Source organism: Suricata suricatta, chromosome 3 (genome assembly GCF_006229205.1).
Source record: "Suricata suricatta isolate VVHF042 chromosome 3, meerkat_22Aug2017_6uvM2_HiC, whole genome shotgun sequence".
NCBI classification, from domain to species: Eukaryota; Metazoa; Chordata; class Mammalia; order Carnivora; family Herpestidae; genus Suricata; species Suricata suricatta.
The window spans coordinates 48,624,839-48,644,232 of record NC_043702.1 but is presented as its reverse complement, the minus strand read 5'-3'; the positions used below and the strand labels follow the sequence as shown (position 1 = coordinate 48,644,232).

The window sequence follows — 19,394 nt, the reverse complement described above, 5'->3', positions numbered from 1 at the left end:
ACTTATAAATTAATTTTAATAATATTCAAGAAAAAATACAGTCACCCCAAAATACAACAGAAATGTTAAAACATAAACTCCTCTCATTTCTTTTTAAGAATACATAATGTACTTAACAATATTAATACCTAAGGACAGAGGTAAGAGAGTTAAGTTCCTAGAGAAAGTATCATTAAAAGATTATGACAAAATCTGAAGTCAAAAAAGATCTGGGGGCACCTGTGTGGCTCGGTCAGATAAGCCTCTCTGCCTTCTGATTTCAGCTCAATTTATGGTATCATGGTTCGTGAGACTGAGCCCTCACAGGGGCTCTGTGCTGACAGCACACAGAGGCTCTCCCCCATCTCTCTGCTCCTCCCCCACTCACACACATGCTCTCCTTCTCTCAAAATAAACAAACATTAACAAAAAGATATAGAAATAAATAGTATCTAACAAGATAAATTTTTAGAAGACAAACAATAAAGCAACATTTAAGTCTAAAGAAAAAAAATGTACAAAATCGAGGATGTGGAGAGCCATGGTTCAAGGTCAGTATGTGAAAAAAAGAAAATTTATGATTGCAAGTTGACATGAAAATATTATGTTGTAGGTACCAAATGTGTCAAAGCAATCCTAAATCGTACTAGTAAGTATAGTATCCACAGTGGGTAGGTGTACTTCTACTAATCAAATCTCTGTCTGAAGTTTATTCTCGATTCAAGGCACTATTTTCTAAGAATGACACAATTACGACAGAATTTGTACAAAAAACAGAAAAACTAAACATGAATATATTTCACATGGAGAAGAGAAATACACTACAAAGTTTTTAAATATGTGAAGGGTGATCTTGTTAAACGTGATCTCTGCCTCTTGACATTAGAATGAAGACCAATCAAGGGAGCCTGAGCGGCTCCGTTAGTGGACTACCCCACTCTTGATTTTGATTCAGGTCATGATCTCGTGGTTCATGGGTTTGAGCCCTGTGTCAGGCTCTGCGCTGGCAGCATGAAGCCTGCTTGAAATTCTCTCTCTCTGCCCCTCCCCTGCTCTGTCCTGCTCTCAAAAATAAACATTAAAAAAAAAAAAGGAATGAAGACCCATCAAAAATCACTACTCAGATATTTATTCAACATAACTGGAGATATGCAGTAAACTGAAGAGACTGCCTCATTTTCAAAAACACCAGATCACCTTCCTAGATAAATGTAGTGTAACTTCCTACATCAGGTAAGTTTGGGTTAGAGGACTGCTTAAATTCCTTTCATTTCTGAAAACAGTATAGCACAGTACTAGTATAAGCTCTAGGGTTAGACTGACTATATAGGTTCAGAGTTCTAAGTTTAGTTTCACCACTTTCAAGTACTTAATATTTCTTGGTCTGACAGGGACAATACCACTAGTTTTACGTAAGGAGCTTAGAAAAGTCCCAGAACAAAACAAAGAATCAGAAAAACTACCTATTTTTATTTTTGCACCCAATGATATTTAGCAAGTGCCTTCTATGTGTGGACACTAATTTAGCACCTAAGTTTTAAGAGAGTTTATAACTGAGTTTTTATTCTTGTGACAGTGACATAAACAAATACATGACATAAAAGGTCACAATAAGATACACAGAAAGGTGGAGAATAAAAAGTGATGCTTGCTATTTTTAAAAGTGTGGTCAAGAAAGGATATTCTGATAAGGCAACATCTGTAAAAGCATGATTATGAGAAGGTAAGCTAAGACAATACCTAAGTGAAGAGTATTGTGAGGTAACAACAAGTAGGCCAACCAGGCTGGAGGAGTTAAGGAGGTAAGAAAAGTGAAAGGCCAGATCCTACGGTAGCCTTCCAGTACTGTGAAGGACCTCAAATCCCTTTGAACTCTCATAAATACAAGATATAGAGATCTAAATAGGCCAATTTGTACCACTACGTGACAATATTTAATCCACCACATTAAACGGCAAAGAAGTATCCAAAATACTTTAACAATTTCAGAAGTACCTATTATTCAGTCTGAAATAAAAAATAGCTGGCAAAAGTGAAATTCTTTTCTTGAATTCAAGGAAAAGAATATCTTTCCATAATTCTTCTATTATCTCACACTGAAAAGAACACAAGAAAGTACACTGAAGAGGAGAAATCTGTTACCTAAAACATAACAGAAAAGGGATCATGTATTTACAGGAGAACAAATCTAATAAACAAGAATGATATTGTTTGTGAAGAACCAAAACTGTCATTGTAAGGTTTAGCATTTAAAACTATACAAAGCATACAGTGTGTGTATTTCAAACCCACATTACAAGTATCTAAAAGTTGATTTTTATAAAAGAATTGCAGAATGTTCTTAGAGGATAATGAACATGAAAAATGCCAAGTAATAATTACTCAGTGCTTATTATGGATCAAGAACTGTTCTCAGTACTTAAGCATATCATACGTATTATATAATTCTCTCGAAGTAAAAGCTTGGTGAGTTTAAACTTCGCCAAAGTCAAAGCTCATAAGTGACAGGACTAAAATTCAGGTCTTAAAAGCTTGAATTCTTAACCACTGGGTAATATTACTTCTCCTTTTTAGTCACAGACTCTTGCCATATATTTTATTCATTTAGCAAAATATTTTTTACCTTGCAGGAATTGAATTGGATTACCACATTTAGACCCCAGTGCTACATGTAAAATGCAAGCTACTTATCAGTGCTACATACCATATTCTTGAGAAATTAAAATGCAAGGCACAAATAATCACCAAAAAAATTCACAAAGGGCATAATTTAAAATATGCTTTTGTTCTGTTCTTAAGTTGTAAAGTTTTGGTGGCTCCGATTCAAATTCTTTTAAAAACTAGACGCCTATTGTATATAGACTCATTCAATATAAATCACCTTAGAGCTGAGATTGTTCTAAAAGACTTTTAAAAAGTCATTAAGGGGGTGATGGTCACGGAGAAGGGGCACTTGTGGGAAGAAGCACTGGGTGTTATATGGAAACGAATTTGACAATACACTATTATAAAAAAATACATAAAACATTCAAAAAAATTAAATAAAAAATTAAAAAGTCATTTAAAATGCTGTTGCTTTTGGCTCTTTAATAAAATGTTAAGCATTCTAAAAAAAATTCTTATCTACCTTAAAGGGTGTAAGATAATTTAAAAGATTTCTTAGTAATAAAAAACAATGAGCCTGGGGGCACCTGACTGGCTCAGTTGGTAGAGTATGCAACTTTTGATCTCATGGTCATTGAGTTCCAGCCCGACATTCAGCAAGTGATTACTTTAAAACAACAACAACAAGCCAGTGAGCCTAATTATGTTTGTAATACAAACTGTAAAATAATACATTCAAACTACAATTTTAAACAAATGACTTTGGCTGGAATTTTGAACAGTCCTTCAAAGGAAAGCATTATGGTACTACAGAATCAAGACTTGACCAAAGGTCAATAAATATGACTTTCAGTCTCCTTTAGCAAGTCATTTCACCACTTTAAGCTCTCAGTTTTTTCATCTGTAAAAGAGTATTAAATGACAATTCTATTGAAAGGCCAGGCTAGCTCTATAATATCATTTACATATGAAAACTTTCAGGTAGGGTTAAAGTAATTAACAAAATAGACTTGTCCATATTCTTGAAATGTTTTTCAAGAATCAAAGTTTCAAAGCTAAAACTGATAAAGACTGTATTACCTTAAGTTCAGCAACTTGTGATGAAATATGCCACATAAGGCTCTCACTTAGGAACTTCATACCATATGGGCCTAGTAGCTCTGATAAGGACCTCATTTCTGAAAGGAAATGTAATTAATTTTATACTCTGACAAAGCAAATACTTTAAGAAAATGAATATTAACATTTTGGAATGTTCCATCATAGAAGAAAGTTATTAATGCAAAAATCTTGAGAAGTCTCTAGAACAAAAAGGTAACACAAATGAAAATGTAAGTCTAAAATATAATGTATGATTATGCATTGAATGAATGTAACTGAATGGAAGTAGTCGTAACAATGAAAAGCCAAAAGAATCAAGGTTTTTTCACTCCATAAAACATGTCATAGTTTCATTCACCTGATATGTCAGAATATTCCTCTGCATTGAATGTTAATTCATTTTCTGTAGGTAAATTCACAAATGCTTTCATTGCAGGGAAATAGGCTATATGACCATTGCTGACTTGTCTTAACAAAGTTTCCAAATACCTAGGAGAAAAGGTAAATTTATAACCAAGAGAAATTAACTCAAAATTTATTATGGTATACATTCCTGCATTAAGTTGACTGATAAAACAAATGAGCGCTTACTAATAAAAAAAAAAAAAACTTCCCTAAGCATTCCACCACAAAGAAACTTCGTATCAATCCAAATTTCTAAATGTGTTCCTTACCAATTTGTGTATAGACTTGTAATGGTTGGTTCTCCATGACTGTCTAAATGTTGTGTTTGCTGAAGAAGAACATTATTAAACACTCTTGTAATATCAATTTGCACATAGTTTTCTATTGACTGCAGTACAGTCATGTATGCTCTTACACTTGTTAGAAGCTCTGATGGTTTTGCAATTTCCTGTGTAGCTTGATTATACATAGTCATTCCAACAATTGACCTGGGTGGGGGAGGGAATAAGAAAAGAACTCTGACTTTTGCATTTATGTAAACAGACCATTCAACCTACTGATCTCTAAATATGCAATAAAATTAATTTTAATATATAAGTTGTTACAAAGTAATGAAATTATCATTATCTTCCAAAGAAAACACCTTAAAAATGAATAAACACCCAAAAGCTACAATACAGTAGAAATAGGATGTAAAAGAATTCTAAGGACATTGGGGCACCTAGGTGACTCAGTCGGTTGAGCGTCTAACTTCAGTTCAGGTTAGTATCTCACAGTTCGTGAGTTTGAGCCCCGTGTCGGGCTCTGTGCTGACAGCTCAGCACCTGGAGCCTGCTTCTGATTCTGTGTGTCCTTCCTCCCCTCCTGGGGGCTGGAAAGCTGGCTAAGAGCCCCTGCTGCACAGTCTACTGTCCCCCCCCCCCGCACCCCTCTCCTGCTCATGATCTGTCTCTCAAAAATAAATAAATGTTAAAAAAATTTTTTTAATAAAAAAATTCTAAGGACATCAATAATAAAAATGATTTAAGGATAAAGAAGTTTTAAAAAGTTACTTTAATAGCACACATTGTCTCTATCAAGTACCCTGGACTATTTAATGCATAGCTCAAATTCATCTGGCACTGTTATACCTAGTATTTTTTTAGGCTTTATACCAATCACCCTCATGTTTAATAACCCTACGATGTAGTTACTATCATGATCACTTCACAGATAAAAAGAAACTAAGACTCAGAACTGAAATAAACTGAGTAAGGTCACTTTGTTTGGAAGCAGTGTGCCTAGGGTGTGAGCCCACATCGGCCTGACTTAGTGCTGCCTCTCAACAAAATGCATGACAGTTAAAACAAGGCAACAAACAAAACACTTGATTGTTCTTTAATCATACACGGCACATAAAAAACACAGCTCTGTTAGGTTTATATACTAATAAACTCTAAAAGTCTAAAAAGAAACACAGATTTTGAAAATCCTTTCCTTTCTGATCTTTTCCTATATTGGCCCTATTTTACCATCTTTAAAACTCCTTGAGCATTAGATTTATAAAGATCTTAGACTTGTATTTGTAAGGATAAATCCTTAAAAGACAATGACAAATCCCATTGATAGAAAACAATCCCAGAAGACCAACTCAAGGCAATACTTGCTACCCCTATATATAACCCCTAAAGTCCTAAGACTGTGCTCAAGTGATCAGTAAAACCTAACCAACTAATACCAGCTATTTGTTTTGGCAAAACAATCTTTCCCTGTCAACAAGTTTACAGCCTTGCTTGATCCTGATCACTAAGTGGATGTTTTGTCACAAGAACATGTTTCTCTGTGGAGAGAATACTTTACAAAAGGAAAACAAGGGAGCTGTAAAGTGAACTCTGTCTTCCACCCAAGACTCTACCTCCCTGCCGAGTAGAGAATAACAAATACTAGAGGCCGTAAAGTCCCTTTGGTCTAAATATTATTCTGGGTTTTACTGTGAGGATGCCCACCTTACTAAAGGACACCAAAAGACACCAGATACTACTAGTTAATGACTACAAAACTTTGGAAAAAAATCTTTGGCTAAATTTTGTTTTATAAAGTGATTTAAGACCTCCAAGAAAAACATCTCAAATTAATCAATATTTCCTGTAATAAGTATATGACTTCAGAAACATATATAAGACTTAAAAACTCTAATTAGGATTGATTGCCTCAAAAGTCTAGAATTCTACTGGCTTAACAGCATACATTTGAATTCAGAAAAAATAAGAGGTGGGTCACCTGGGTGGCTCAGTCAATTAAATGTCCAACTTCAGCTCGGGTCATGATCTCACAGTTTGTGAGTTCAAGAACCGCATCGGGTTCTGTGCTGACAGTTCAAAACCTGGAGCCTGCTTTGGATTCTGTGTCTCCTTCTCTCTCAGCCCCTCCCCCTCATGCTCTGTCTCTATTTCTCTCAGTCTCAAAAATAAATAAACATTAAAAGAAATTTTTAAAAAAGATTTAAAAAAAGAAAAAGACAAGAGTTTATCTAGTCCTGATGTTTTCAAACATTTGACTGAACCAACTATAATATGTATTTAGCATCACAACTCAGTACATATATACATATACATAAGAGGAGTTTCATGAATCAATATTTGTATTTACTACATGCAGTGCACTGGTTCTTTTTTTGTTTGCTTGTTTATTCTTGTTTCTTTTCCTTCCCTCCGTCTTCTTTCTTTAAATGTTGACTATAACAACTTTCTAAACTGATTTCATGACCCTGCTTCGTTAACCACTACCTGCCAGCTGAAATACACTGATTTGCTCCAATCTTCTCATTTTGCTTATACAAAAGCTAAAACTCACAGAGATTAACTGGCTTGTCCAATGTTACAATTAGATCAATACGAAATATGAGATAAGAACCTGGGTAATGTAAGTAATTCCCAGTTGACTATTCATTATACTTCCCCATTCATTATTCTTGATACTACATCAGTTCTAATACTTTTCCTCATAAAAGGAAACACTCTATAGATGTGAATATAACAAACTCATTAACTGAACCAACAAAAAGTTCGTAGTCTTTCTTACTTAGTAAAGCGGATTTCCAGATGAGAAGTCAAATATTCTCGGGGGGTAAAGGTATGTTCCCAAACTATCATGTTTGGTACATAATTTATAGAGAAACACAACTCGGAAAGTGCAGTGTGCAATTTATCAAGGCTGAAAAAAATATTAATAAAAAGAAAATAAATTGTTCAACACTTCATTACAGCAATACATAATTAATTTTATAAATATATCAGAACTTATTTGAGAATAATAATTGCAGAATTCAGTATTTTTCTTTCCTAAACTGACAACTTCAAAATCTTTAAAAATATCACTAACAAATGAGAGCAAGTTTCTGAAAATAACATCTGTTTCTACGTTCAGATAATAATGTAGACTTCATTGATTTTACATAAAAGAAAGAGCTTATTACAGCTCATAAAGACCATCATTTTCAAATCTTGCTGTACTTTCTGAATTGGAGGAAGAAAATAGTCTACAAAATAGCAAATAGCTTGTTCAACGTAAAAAAGCAAAATAGTAGGAAATTTTCTTCCAATAAATGTTCATCTATTGCCCACCAATGCCTACCCTCCAAATACATGCCCTTAAGTAAGATCTAGTCTGATATATCCAATTTAAAAATGATATATGTTCTAATATGGCAACATACCAAAATAAAGTCTCAGATTATCTGATTTTAAATAAATGTAAAATTATGTATTACTTATAGTGTACTCCCAAATTTCTAGATAGATTCGTGGTCTTTAGCATTCACTATATAAAAACAAATATTACCTATTATATGAATTTTCTTCAAAAATCTAAAATCTGTATTTTAGAAATAAGCACTAACTATGCAAGTTCACAAAGGTAAAATACCAACAATATACAACAATAATGACTGAGAAATGAAGAGTTTATAATTACTAGCATTCCTTTAGTACTAATGCCATACAAAGAAATGAAAAAATTATTTTACCCATAACAAAAAGATATTAATAAAAACGGATGGCTTACTTGGTCACTACCAGTCTGTTTTTCCTCATACTCTCAACTCCTGGCTTTTCCCTTTCAGGTTCCCCTTTCTTACCAGTCTGTTTCTTTGACTTTTTATTTACTGCTTGACTAATGGTTTTGGCACAATGCTTGGGTAGCAACTAAATTAAAAAAGAAATGAAAATTTATATTACATATCAATTATTTTGTAAACATATTTAAGAAAACCTTAGCTGAACCCAGACTATGTAGCACTAGAACCAGAGGTATAAGTGAGATGTAGATTACCTAGCTAAGGGAGCTCACAGAGCTCGGTAGAAAATAGAATTGAATCTTGTATGAAGAAAACTTCAGAGAGGTTCTATCAAGGCTACAGTTTAAAGAATAAGTAAAAACAAACAAGGAACCAAAGAATGAGAACACATTATTAGAAGGAAAAAGGTCTATAAAGAATAAACTGTGTGAGGACATAATGTGTTCAGAATTTAGTGAGAACTACTAGTGGTAAAGCATCAAGTACAGGGTGAAATAGACAGTCTGAGCTAGCAGGAAGGGACCTGAACGCCAAGCTAAAAGTTGAATCTTAGACAATAAGTAATCCTAAAGACAGGGGCTAAGTTTTAAAAACCTAAAAACGGAGTTTTACAAGAAGAGGGAATGGGTTTACTAGGAGTTTAACAATAAAAAAAATAACTTGCTAACAGCAAATTTTCTTGCTTTCATTGACAAACTTTCCTGTCTGTAAGGAAACGTGAATTATTACCTGGTCACTCAGAGTACACTGTTCTGTGCAAATATCAGTGATGAGATTTCGAGCTTGTTTGGCCATTTCATCCAAGAACATATTACATAAGGAAAGACTGCGATCTCCAATATGATGCCGCTGTCAAAGCAGAATAATAATAATAAAAGTTATAAGATAGTGGTTTGAATTAAAATATTTTTAAATAAACCTGGAAAATAGGGTTAAAGTCTGTACACTAAGGAGTGGGAGTAGGGACTGTTATCAATTTTTGAGCGGGAACAACTAACCTACCATACTGTATTTACACAGTTGACATAAAGTAAGTATTTGGCGATTATACAAACACAATGATTGGAGGGATCTTAGAGGACCAGTATTTTCCTTAACATGAAAAACTTAATGTAATTTTCAAGTTTCACAAGGTCCTACACATCTAGTCCTTAAATACTAAACTATCAAAGGAAGGATGTGAAAGAACAGATTTAGAGTAGTATTTTCTAATCTTAACTGATATATATACATATATAAAAATATACATTATATATAAATTATATATGTGTAATATACACATATACATACATATATACACACACACACACACACACACACACACACAAATAACTGTAGTGTATAAACAGAAAAGAAAAGCTTAAGTATTAAGTTAAAATTGTTAGAAATCAGGTCAGTAAAACAAAGAAATTCACAAGGCATTCAACTCCCTAAAATCAAACTCCTCAACCCAGAAGAGAAAAAAAGCTGATTGTACATTTTCTAAACACAACAGGGGGGTAAAGGACATTATATTTAATTTTTAGGAGATTAGATACATATATGTAAACATACACTCACTCAAATCTCTCTCTACAGGATTCTGTATCTTTTTAGTTTTGGTGGGTGTTGCAATAATTTAATAGGTTTTTCTTGTCAACAGTAACTGGAATGTTGAGTATATAATGCTATAAAGTTTTGCACTACATATTTGTAACACTTTACAAAGAGATAAAGTTTTGAAAGTTTACCATACCAGATTTTCCATAATTATATAACAAATGTAGAGTTTACATATATTTCTATGCTAAAAAAAATGTAACATACAAGAATATAAAAATACTTAAACACATAATGTAACTGTTCCTAGGTCTCTCGTGATACCTTAATGTATTTTGTTCTACATGCCCTTCAAAACTTTAATAGGAAGGCAAACCAAAAGGAATCTCCAGGCCAATTAAATATTAGTTCACTTTACTTAAGGAAAGATTTCAAATTATAAACATTTAGGGTTTCATTTAACCAAAATCTGACTTTCAAAAGATTAAACATATCCCTTGCTATCATTTACTCCTGAAAAACCCCCACTAAATTAGCATTGCTTCAAATTCATTAGACTTAACTTAAAATACAGATCTGATTATTACTACTCTCTTGGAGTGGCTCAGAAATGCTGAGACTGGATAGAAAACAAAACAACTGAAGTCTCTTAACATGTCACAGTCTCTCCACGATCTGCTCTCAGCCTCTGGCTATCGTGCTGAGAACAGATTTTAGGAAAACGATATCAGAAGCAGAGAAACCATGTAGGACACTATAACAATAATCCAGGAAAAAAGATGTATCTTTGACAAAGATGGGAAGAAGTAGAAGTTTGGATATATATAAAGATAGAGCCAAAGGTAGAAAAAGCTTCAAAGGACGGCCAAGGGGTAACATGTGGAGAACCAATAGTTCTATTCTGGACATTTCAGATGGCCACAAATACCTAAACTGCAGTAGAATATACAGAAAATCTAGAGCTGAAGGGAAAAGTCTGGGCTGGAGATAAAAATTTGGGAGACATCAGCAATATACTAAGTGAAATTAGTCAAACACAAAATGGCAAATACTACGTAGAGTCCACCTTTATAAACTACCTAGAATAGGTAAATTCTTAGAAAGTAAACCAGAGGATACTGAGGGTTGAGGGATGAGAAATTACTACTTAATTATAGAGTTTCTGTCTGGAGTGATAAAAGTTTTGCAAATGGGTAGTGGTGATGATTACACAACACTGTGAAAGTAATTAATGCCAATGAATTGCACATTTAAAAATAATTTAAATCGTACATGTTTCTATTATAAAGTTAAATGTATATTAAAAATATATCTTTGATCACAATTTTTTAAAAGGAAAAAGAAAAAAGAATGGGAATAGAGTCCAAATTGTTGAAGTTAAATTTAAATGCCTGGCTGAGAAATTTTTACTTTCTCTGTATGCCAAGGAGAACCACTGAGGATTCTTCAAGAAGGAAAGAAACACTCTGGTGGCATTGCATTAGATGATCTTAAAGGCAGAAATACTGAAGACAGGAAAACTATTTAGAAGTATATAAGAAGAACAGTGGGAATTGGAGCTGCAATAGTGATAAAAGCAATGGAAAGTAGAAGATGGATTCAAAAATCATACCAGACAAAAAAAATTAAGAGGACTTCATGGGTAATTTAATGGGAGGGGTGATGGTGAGTAACAAATTAATAACGTATTTCAGGTATAAAGCTTGAGGAAGATACCTATTAAATCTAAAAACTCTATAAAACTATTAAATTCAGTGGTGTTGATATCCTTGCAGGTAATAATCCTAAAAGGAGTCCCTACTAAACTTCCTTTAGGCTAACCTGTCTCAGAGGCAGCTTCCAGAGCATTGCTGGAACGTGCAACCTAATGCTTAGAGACATTAATCATGTTACTGCAATTCATCCATTTCTTTTCTTCATGTTCCGTAGTTCTAAGTAAAGTGAGTCAACACTAAGTTAAACTATAAAGAAACGGACCATTTAACTTTAATATATATTCTTACCATGCTTACAAAGTGACATTTCTTCTCTAAAGAGTAGAAGAAATACTGAATACGTTTTTGATAGATACTTGTTATCAATAAACTACGGAGTAGTTTAATTATTCAATATGTGTGCCTATGTGTATGTCTTACAAATACTAATAAATGTTAATTTTGTTTACTAAGCCTATCACATTAACAAGTCAGTGAAATTCTTCTTTGCCATGCTTATGTTTAGTTAGTAATGTATACATGCATTTTTCAAGTCTTTTCAATAATAGTTTAGGAGGAAAAATAGGCATATAAAATCAATGGCTGTATATAACTTTAACATAAATATTAATACCTGAACCCCTCATTTAATAAATGTAATTCCAAGTGACTTTATGACATGTTCTTAGCAATATGTATGTGTATTTATCCATCTAGCAAATAAATACTACATCTATTTTAATCTATTCAAACCTTCTGATTCTGCAGCAAGATAAAGTAGGCAGGAAGCTAGATTAGGTTAATTGTGATTTTATGAAATCCAGCCAGCTACATGTTTGGTCTAGTTTATTCTGCATACCATATAAATCACAGTACTACTCTGAAATTACCTCTTCTGGACATAGTTCATGTGTGCAACTCATAAAATGAGTGCAAAGCAGTGGAAACGCAATTGAATATCTTGACTGAGAGGGTAACTCCAAACACTGTTGAAACATCTTCTCAAAAGCACGACTATAAAAACTATACAAGGAAACAAATAAAAATTAGATCACAATTTTTGTAGTTAAAAACTTTAATGATATAGCACTTTTAATTAATTTAATATGATTCAAGTGAATGATAGTTATCAACTGGTAGCATTTATTCCCTAAAGATGAGTAGCTATTTTTCCAAAGAGTATCTTTTATACACGAAAAATCATTAATTACAGAGTAATATAAATATTTGTAGAACATTAACAAATTTTAAGATAAACTCAAAGTAAACCATATCTACATAAATTTTATCAAAGCTAAATCATTATCAATTGTAAAAAACACCATTATTTTATATATGACTAAGAAAGAAAAACACAATTAAACAATGACACACCATCAATTTTAAATTACTTCCAGATTTAGGAGATATTAAGCGTAGAAGAATATAAGTCAGTAAAAGATAGTACATCTTGGAATGTAGAGAAGTAGAGAACATGTCTTTATTTTGGACGTAGCAGACAAAATAAGAATGTGATAAGAAAAAATACATAACAATTAATTAAATAAATTTTAAATACTACTCAAAGTACTTTTATTTCCAAGAAAAGGGAAGAGAATTTTTTAATTGCAGTAACCTTCTTTTACAACAGGAACCTTTCTTCAAATATATGTAAACATAAAATGCTCCATTTTCTTTCCAAGTCTGACAATAGTATAGAGCTCCAAATAATCTTAAAATTTCTGCAAATCCAACATGTGTGATATATTGTGTTTTGTTTCAGTAATATCTTGTGTTTTGAGAGTTCCTTTAAGAGACCCCTCATGCCTTCTCCATCTGGTGATTTGCATTTCTTCTGCAATATTGCTAATTAAAGCTATCCTAATGAACTGCCAAAATCAGTGTGGACTGAGTTATCTTACAAAATAAAATCAGTGAGAAGCTATTCATGATAGCTTTTCAATACATAGAAACAACTATTACTATCCACTGAGATTATCTCAGCAATTTAGAAATAAAGTGACATATACTGGGTTATTCCAATCAATCAGTTTCCCTACAGGAAAAAGGATACTGCACAGCTTTGGCACCAGAACACTTGAGGTTGAATCCTGGTCCCACTGCTTATTTGTTTGATCAAAATCAAATTCACTTATTCATGCAAACATTTATTAAGTACCTACTATGTTAGACACTAAGAAAATAAAAACATGACCTTCCTTTAAGAATCACATTTATGTGTGTAGAAAGAGGGGGCAAAAAAATTATAAACTCTTAACTAAAGAGGCTATGATAGGAGCAAAGGAGAACAGAGAACAATGGAGGGAGTAGTAATCACCACATCATCATTATATTAATATCTAATTTAATAGAGCAGAGTGGAATTATTTGCTATTTAATTCTAACATTTGCTCTATTTGACTCTGATTCACAAGTACTTTTCCTTAATCTAATGATGCAAAAGAGAGCCTTAAGGCAATCTGAAGTGACAGTTTCATATCTCCCCAAAAAAGGTATAAAAATAAATTTATAACAGTAAGAGTTCCTCTTACAGAAAATTTTAAAAAGACATAAAATTTCTACTTGGTAAACTTACTTTTGTTAGCAAGTTGTCAACTATTCTGTTTATTCCTTTTTATTTTTAAGATTTTATTTTTAACTAATCTCTAAACCCAACGTGGGGCTCACACACACAACCTCAAGATCAAGATTCACATGTTCCACCAACTGAGCCAGCCAGGTGCTCCTATTCCCTTTATTCTTAAGAGTCTGTTACTGATTGGTCTCAAGGACTACACTAAAAATAATCAACAAAGATATCTTTGTATACTAAAAATTTCAAATTCTGATTTGAAAAAAATTACCACATACCAAAATATGGAGAGATCTGATGTTTCCACCAACATTTCCACCAAGGAATCTACCATTTTTGTATGAAAAATTATCGTATTCATCATCTTTCCAAGCTCTCTGTGATCTGCAAGGCTAAGTGAAGCCTTAGAAACACTAGTATATGCCTGTGAAAGTACAGCAAAAAACAAAGTCGTTTAAGCATGGACCAATGATTCTAGCCTTGACATTCTACAGGGGAAAAAACCCCAGTACTGAAAAATTTTTAATGTTTATTTTGACACTGTACTAGTAACATCACCTTTTTAAAATTGAGTCACTAGTGACTCAAACTTGAAATAACTACCAAAAATTTCTTCAAATAGATAAACTGAAATACCACTGCCAATAAAACAAAATCTAATATATGGGTCATTCATCTTGAACCCCCAAAGGAACTGAAATTACAATAGCAGAAGTATAAAACAGTGAATTGTCAAGTAAACCCTACCAAAAGAAAATTTCAGTGTAGTTTGAAAGAAGACATACATGGAAAACATTCAGATGAAAATATGAAATTAAGTATTGTACATGTTGAATCACTGAGGTTTTAGACTATATTGAATCATTAAAAACCAGATAACACACTGTACTAATTGATGGATTCTAGAAAAAAAAATGAAGATAGTAAAAATTAGTGTAGGTTGGCTAATAAGGGGATATAACCTAACCAAAACCATCAGTGTAGGTTTATAGGGAAAGAAATTCTACTATAAAGGAACCAAATCAAAGAGCAAAATCCTGTCTGTGGATAATAGGCATTCCAGAAAGACACAGAACAAGAATAGAAGGGGTGTCTACCGAATAAACACTGTTCACTATGGTTACAGTTAAACTGAAAAGAAGAAAAAGAAAACGGTGTAAGAAGAGATTTAATCCTATCATGCAGACCCCTGTATACCATGTTAAAGAATTTAAACCTTTTGGTGAGCCAAGGTTCTGTGTGGTGGCCAGTTTCTGTTTCAGGAAGATTGCTCTATGTAGTGGGGTGAATTGGGAGAACTGGGGAAAGGTGGACAGAAAGGGAACAGGAAAGGAGGCAGAGATCTATCATGAGGCAGTGGTGTAATAATCCACACAGGATTATGATGGTCTGGTCCACAATGGGGAAATTTAAGAGTTAAATATGGGAAATGACTAGATGTGGGCAACGGAAGAATTATGAATGATGGTCAGAGATACTTTTGGGATATATTCCTTCATAGATCTGATGTGTGCCTACACCTGTTGGATGTGCCAAGAATACAAGACCCAGAGCACTTATTACTCAGGCCACTTCTCAGGATTGGATCAAAGAGCAAGTATGCTTACTGTTGATAAAATGAAGGGTTCACCAAACTCAGCGTTCCTTAACTGTAATACAAACCTACTGCATACATAGCATTCATCTGTGTTCAGTTGGTCCCCCCATCGTGGGTCATGAAAGCAAGGCAGATAAATAATATATACTTGTTGATGCTCATGGTGCTTCCTATGCAATGAATAACGAAGTCCTTTGTCTCTGACCCAGGGGACCCATGTTCTCTGCCAGGTTCCATGAAACAGTAAGAGACTAAATAATTATTTCCTTGTAAATCAGATAAAAATCAAATCTCAGCCCCTACAATGGCAAGGGGCCACATCAAGGATGGTTACCATTCACTACAAAAGCAGAGTTTATATTGTTATTTTTAAATGGATAAAGAATAATAGCAATATTCTGATGACAAGGTATATTCAGATAATTATTATAAATTAAGTCTAACTGAAGTTTAGTTTACCTTGAATTAGCTTTAGAGTAAAAAGAGGAACCACTGTTGTGGCCATGAGCTCACTAAAGACTTCCATTAATTGACCCTCATTTTAAAAAATTCTGATTTAAAGTATCACTGTAGAAATAACTTCAGAGGAAAAGATTGGTGACAAAATGATAATTTAAAAGACATTTGAAAAAGATGATAACAGGGGCACCCGGGTGGCTCAGTTGGTTAAGTGTTCAACTTTGGCTCAGGTCATGATCTCACCACTAGTTGAGTTAGAACCCCGTGTCAGACTCTGTGCTGACAGCTCAAGAGCCTGGAGCCTGCTTCAGATTCTGTGTCTCCCCCTCTCTCTGCCTCTCCCCCACTCACACTCTATTTCTCTTTCAAAAATGAAAAATGTTAAAAAAAAAAAATGGAAAGAAAAACATCACAAAATAAGACTCATTTGAAATACTTGCCAAGAATGAAAAGAGAAACAAATTATTTTTAAAAAAAGGTTTAAATAAAAGTGTAAGATATGAACAACCCCAGTAAATTTGAAGAGAGAGGGAAGACGATAAATGAAAAAATGACTGAAGATGCTTTAAGAGACTATTGGAATACACAGGGGAAAAAGATGCCTTAGCAAGTAGGGAAAAATGACAAAGAATACATGGAGAAAGAACTCTAAACTTTAAAGATACAAAAAAAAGAGAAATCAAAATGACCTATAAAAGACCAATGACCTTAGAATCAAAATCGGATAGGACTCCAGTAAAAGCATAATCAACTTAAAATTCTCCCAATGGTTTATCCTTCAGGCCCTGCTCTACTCAAGGATTACTGTATCGGGGGCACCTGGATAGCTCAGTTAGTTAAGTGTATGACTTTGGCTCAAGTCATGATCTCGCAGTCCATTAGTTCGAGTCCCATGCCTGCTTCGGATTCTGTGTCTCCCTCTCTCTGCTCCTCTCCCACTCATGCTCGCTCTGTCTCTCAAAAATGAACAAACATTTTTAAAAAATTACTGATATCTATAGAATGCTACACCTCTCTCTGGCCATAAAATTATATTTAACTCTTGTCCTTCTACCTGATCATCGATCAGTCAGATCATTCAGATCTCTTGTGAAGATCTGTTCCTTCTTGTAGTAATATTTAACACTAAAAAATCTCTTTATTTGCTCTTTCCTTATGGTTTGCCCTTTTCCTGTGTAAGCTATTGTCCTATTCAATTTCTATCCATCTTTCAATGGTCAAAAACGATGCTTTCTCTAGAAAGTCATTCTAGCAATCCCAACTTGGGAAAAGCTTTCTCCCTTTTAAGAAAACTGTAGCTAGGGGCGCCTGGGTGGCTCAGTCGGTTAAGCATCCGGCTTTGGCTCAAGTCATGATCTTACAGTTCATGGGTTCAAGCCCCACGTCAGGCTCTGTGCTGACAGCTAGCTCAGAGCCTGGAGCCTGTCTTAGGATTCTGACTTTCTCTCTCTCTGTCTGACCCTCCCCTACTCATGCTGTCTATCTTTGTCTCTCAAAAATAAACAAAAAAAATAAAAAGAAGAAAAAAGAAAACTGTAGCTAATAATAATCATACCTTGTCAATGGCTTCTTTGAAGTTGATCTTTTAGATTTTCAACAGCTATTTAACTTTTCATTCTCTTTTATGCCTGTCTCCATAGCCAGATTTATAGCATCATCAAAAGAGTATCTGTATTCCTCTATAGATTATATAATACTGCTCAATATTTTAACTCCTATATCCTATGGTCAAGTCTGTAGGTGTGGAACCTTCACTGTTAACCTGTTCTTCATCACCTATATGAAACTTCTGGATTCTGGCCACTGCCTCCCAACTTGTACTTTTGCCCTCTTTCCACTGAGAGAACTTCTCTAAGTTGTATTCTCTACTGTTTCCTTCCTTGATGCGTTCTGCCCTTCCTACTGTCACTAAAAATTAAGAGTTATACAGTAAAAAATGACTGCCCTACCTACTGTCACTAAAAATTAAGTTATACAGTAGAAAATGACCCAGTCATGATTATGAGAAATATTATGGGCTGAATTTTGTCCACAAAATAGATATATTGAAGTCAAGTCCCCAGTACCTTAGAATGTAACCTTATTAGGAAACAGGGTCTTTACAGAGGTAATCGAGTTAAAAATGAGGTCATTAGAGTGGGTCGTAACCCAATAAGACTGTTATCCTTGTAAAAAGGAAAAATTTGGACACAGAGATATGCACAGAAGATTATATGCAGAAAGACAGAGTGAATGCCATTAGAGTGACTCATCTACAAGCTAAGAAATATCAAAGATGGCCAGCAAATCACCAAAAGTTGGGGAAAAAGCATGAAGCAGTCACAGCTCTCAGAGTCAACCCACCTGACACCTTGATTTTGGACTTCAAGCCTCCAGAACTATAAAACAATAAATTCCTGTTGTTTAAAGCCACCCAATTTTGGGACTCTTTTACGGTAGCCCTAGCAAACCGATAAAAGCAGGAATACAATACATGAAAGAATCAGAGAGCAGGTGGCAGGTGGTATTTTTTTTTTAATGCTTATTTTTGAGAGACAGAGAGACAGAGCATGAGAGGGAGAGGAACAGAGAGAGAAGTAGACACAGAATCCGAAGTAGGCTCCAGGCTCTGAGCTGTCAGCACAGAGCTGGATGCGGGGCTCAAACCCACGAGCTGTGAGGTCATGACCTAAGCTGAAGTTGGATGCTTAACTGGCTGAGCCACCCAGGTGCCCCAGCAGGTGATATTTTCATAATTATCTCATAAAGATGTTTTAAAAACTCACACAGGGATATATCAGTTCTACACTCTTAATGCTTACAACAAATGTTTTATATTCTACCGTATGACCAAACGAAGCTTAATTCTCAAATGAATCCATCAAATGAGTGAGCTTAATAATCCTGAAAGTATTTAATAAGGAGTAAATTTGAAATATACCTAAATCTCTAAAATTTTCTGAACCCAAATATTGGTTTAGGTACTCTCACAAACTGATAGCAAAAGACTTAATACTATGAGTGACTTTCAAAATTTTAAATGGGTATATCCTTTAGCAGAACAATTTCACTCTATTTTTACTTTATGTGCTCTACTCCTGTACTTTTCACAACTTTAGTTAAAACAAAGAAATGTTCATTTCTAAACTTCATTTTTAATAGGAAGAAAACAAAGTGTTATATATGCACCTTTAATATTTTGGGATGATGCTGTTTTAAGTCTTCTTTCCAGATCTACCATTACCTATCTCTGTAACTTGAGGCAAGTTACTTAATACCTGTGGTCTAATTTATAAAATCATCTCTAAAAATATGCGATCACAGAACAAAGAACAAGAGCAAGAAAAATGCCTAAGTATTTTGAGGTTGGAAGGAAAGAACCTAAGAGCAAAAGTATCACAGGAAATAAAG

The 19,394-nt window shown here is 33.9% G+C and overlaps 1 protein-coding gene across 1 annotated transcript in view; it reads right to left on the bottom strand.

Annotated features, from left to right (window-relative positions):
* Window positions 1-19,394, bottom strand: part of NCKAP1 (NCK associated protein 1) — an 89,896-nt gene that overhangs the window by 25,909 nt on the left and 44,593 nt on the right. Inside the window, exons 16-23 of the mRNA XM_029933292.1 lie at window positions 14,227-14,372; window positions 12,267-12,399; window positions 8,873-8,992; window positions 8,131-8,270; window positions 7,150-7,281; window positions 4,359-4,577; window positions 4,043-4,173; window positions 3,664-3,761 (exon numbers count right to left, since the gene is read on the bottom strand). Coding sequence (XP_029789152.1) covers window positions 3,664-3,761; window positions 4,043-4,173; window positions 4,359-4,577; window positions 7,150-7,281; window positions 8,131-8,270; window positions 8,873-8,992; window positions 12,267-12,399; window positions 14,227-14,372 — 1,119 coding nt within the window. The remainder of the gene's footprint in view (window positions 1-3,663; window positions 3,762-4,042; window positions 4,174-4,358; window positions 4,578-7,149; window positions 7,282-8,130; window positions 8,271-8,872; window positions 8,993-12,266; window positions 12,400-14,226; window positions 14,373-19,394) is intronic.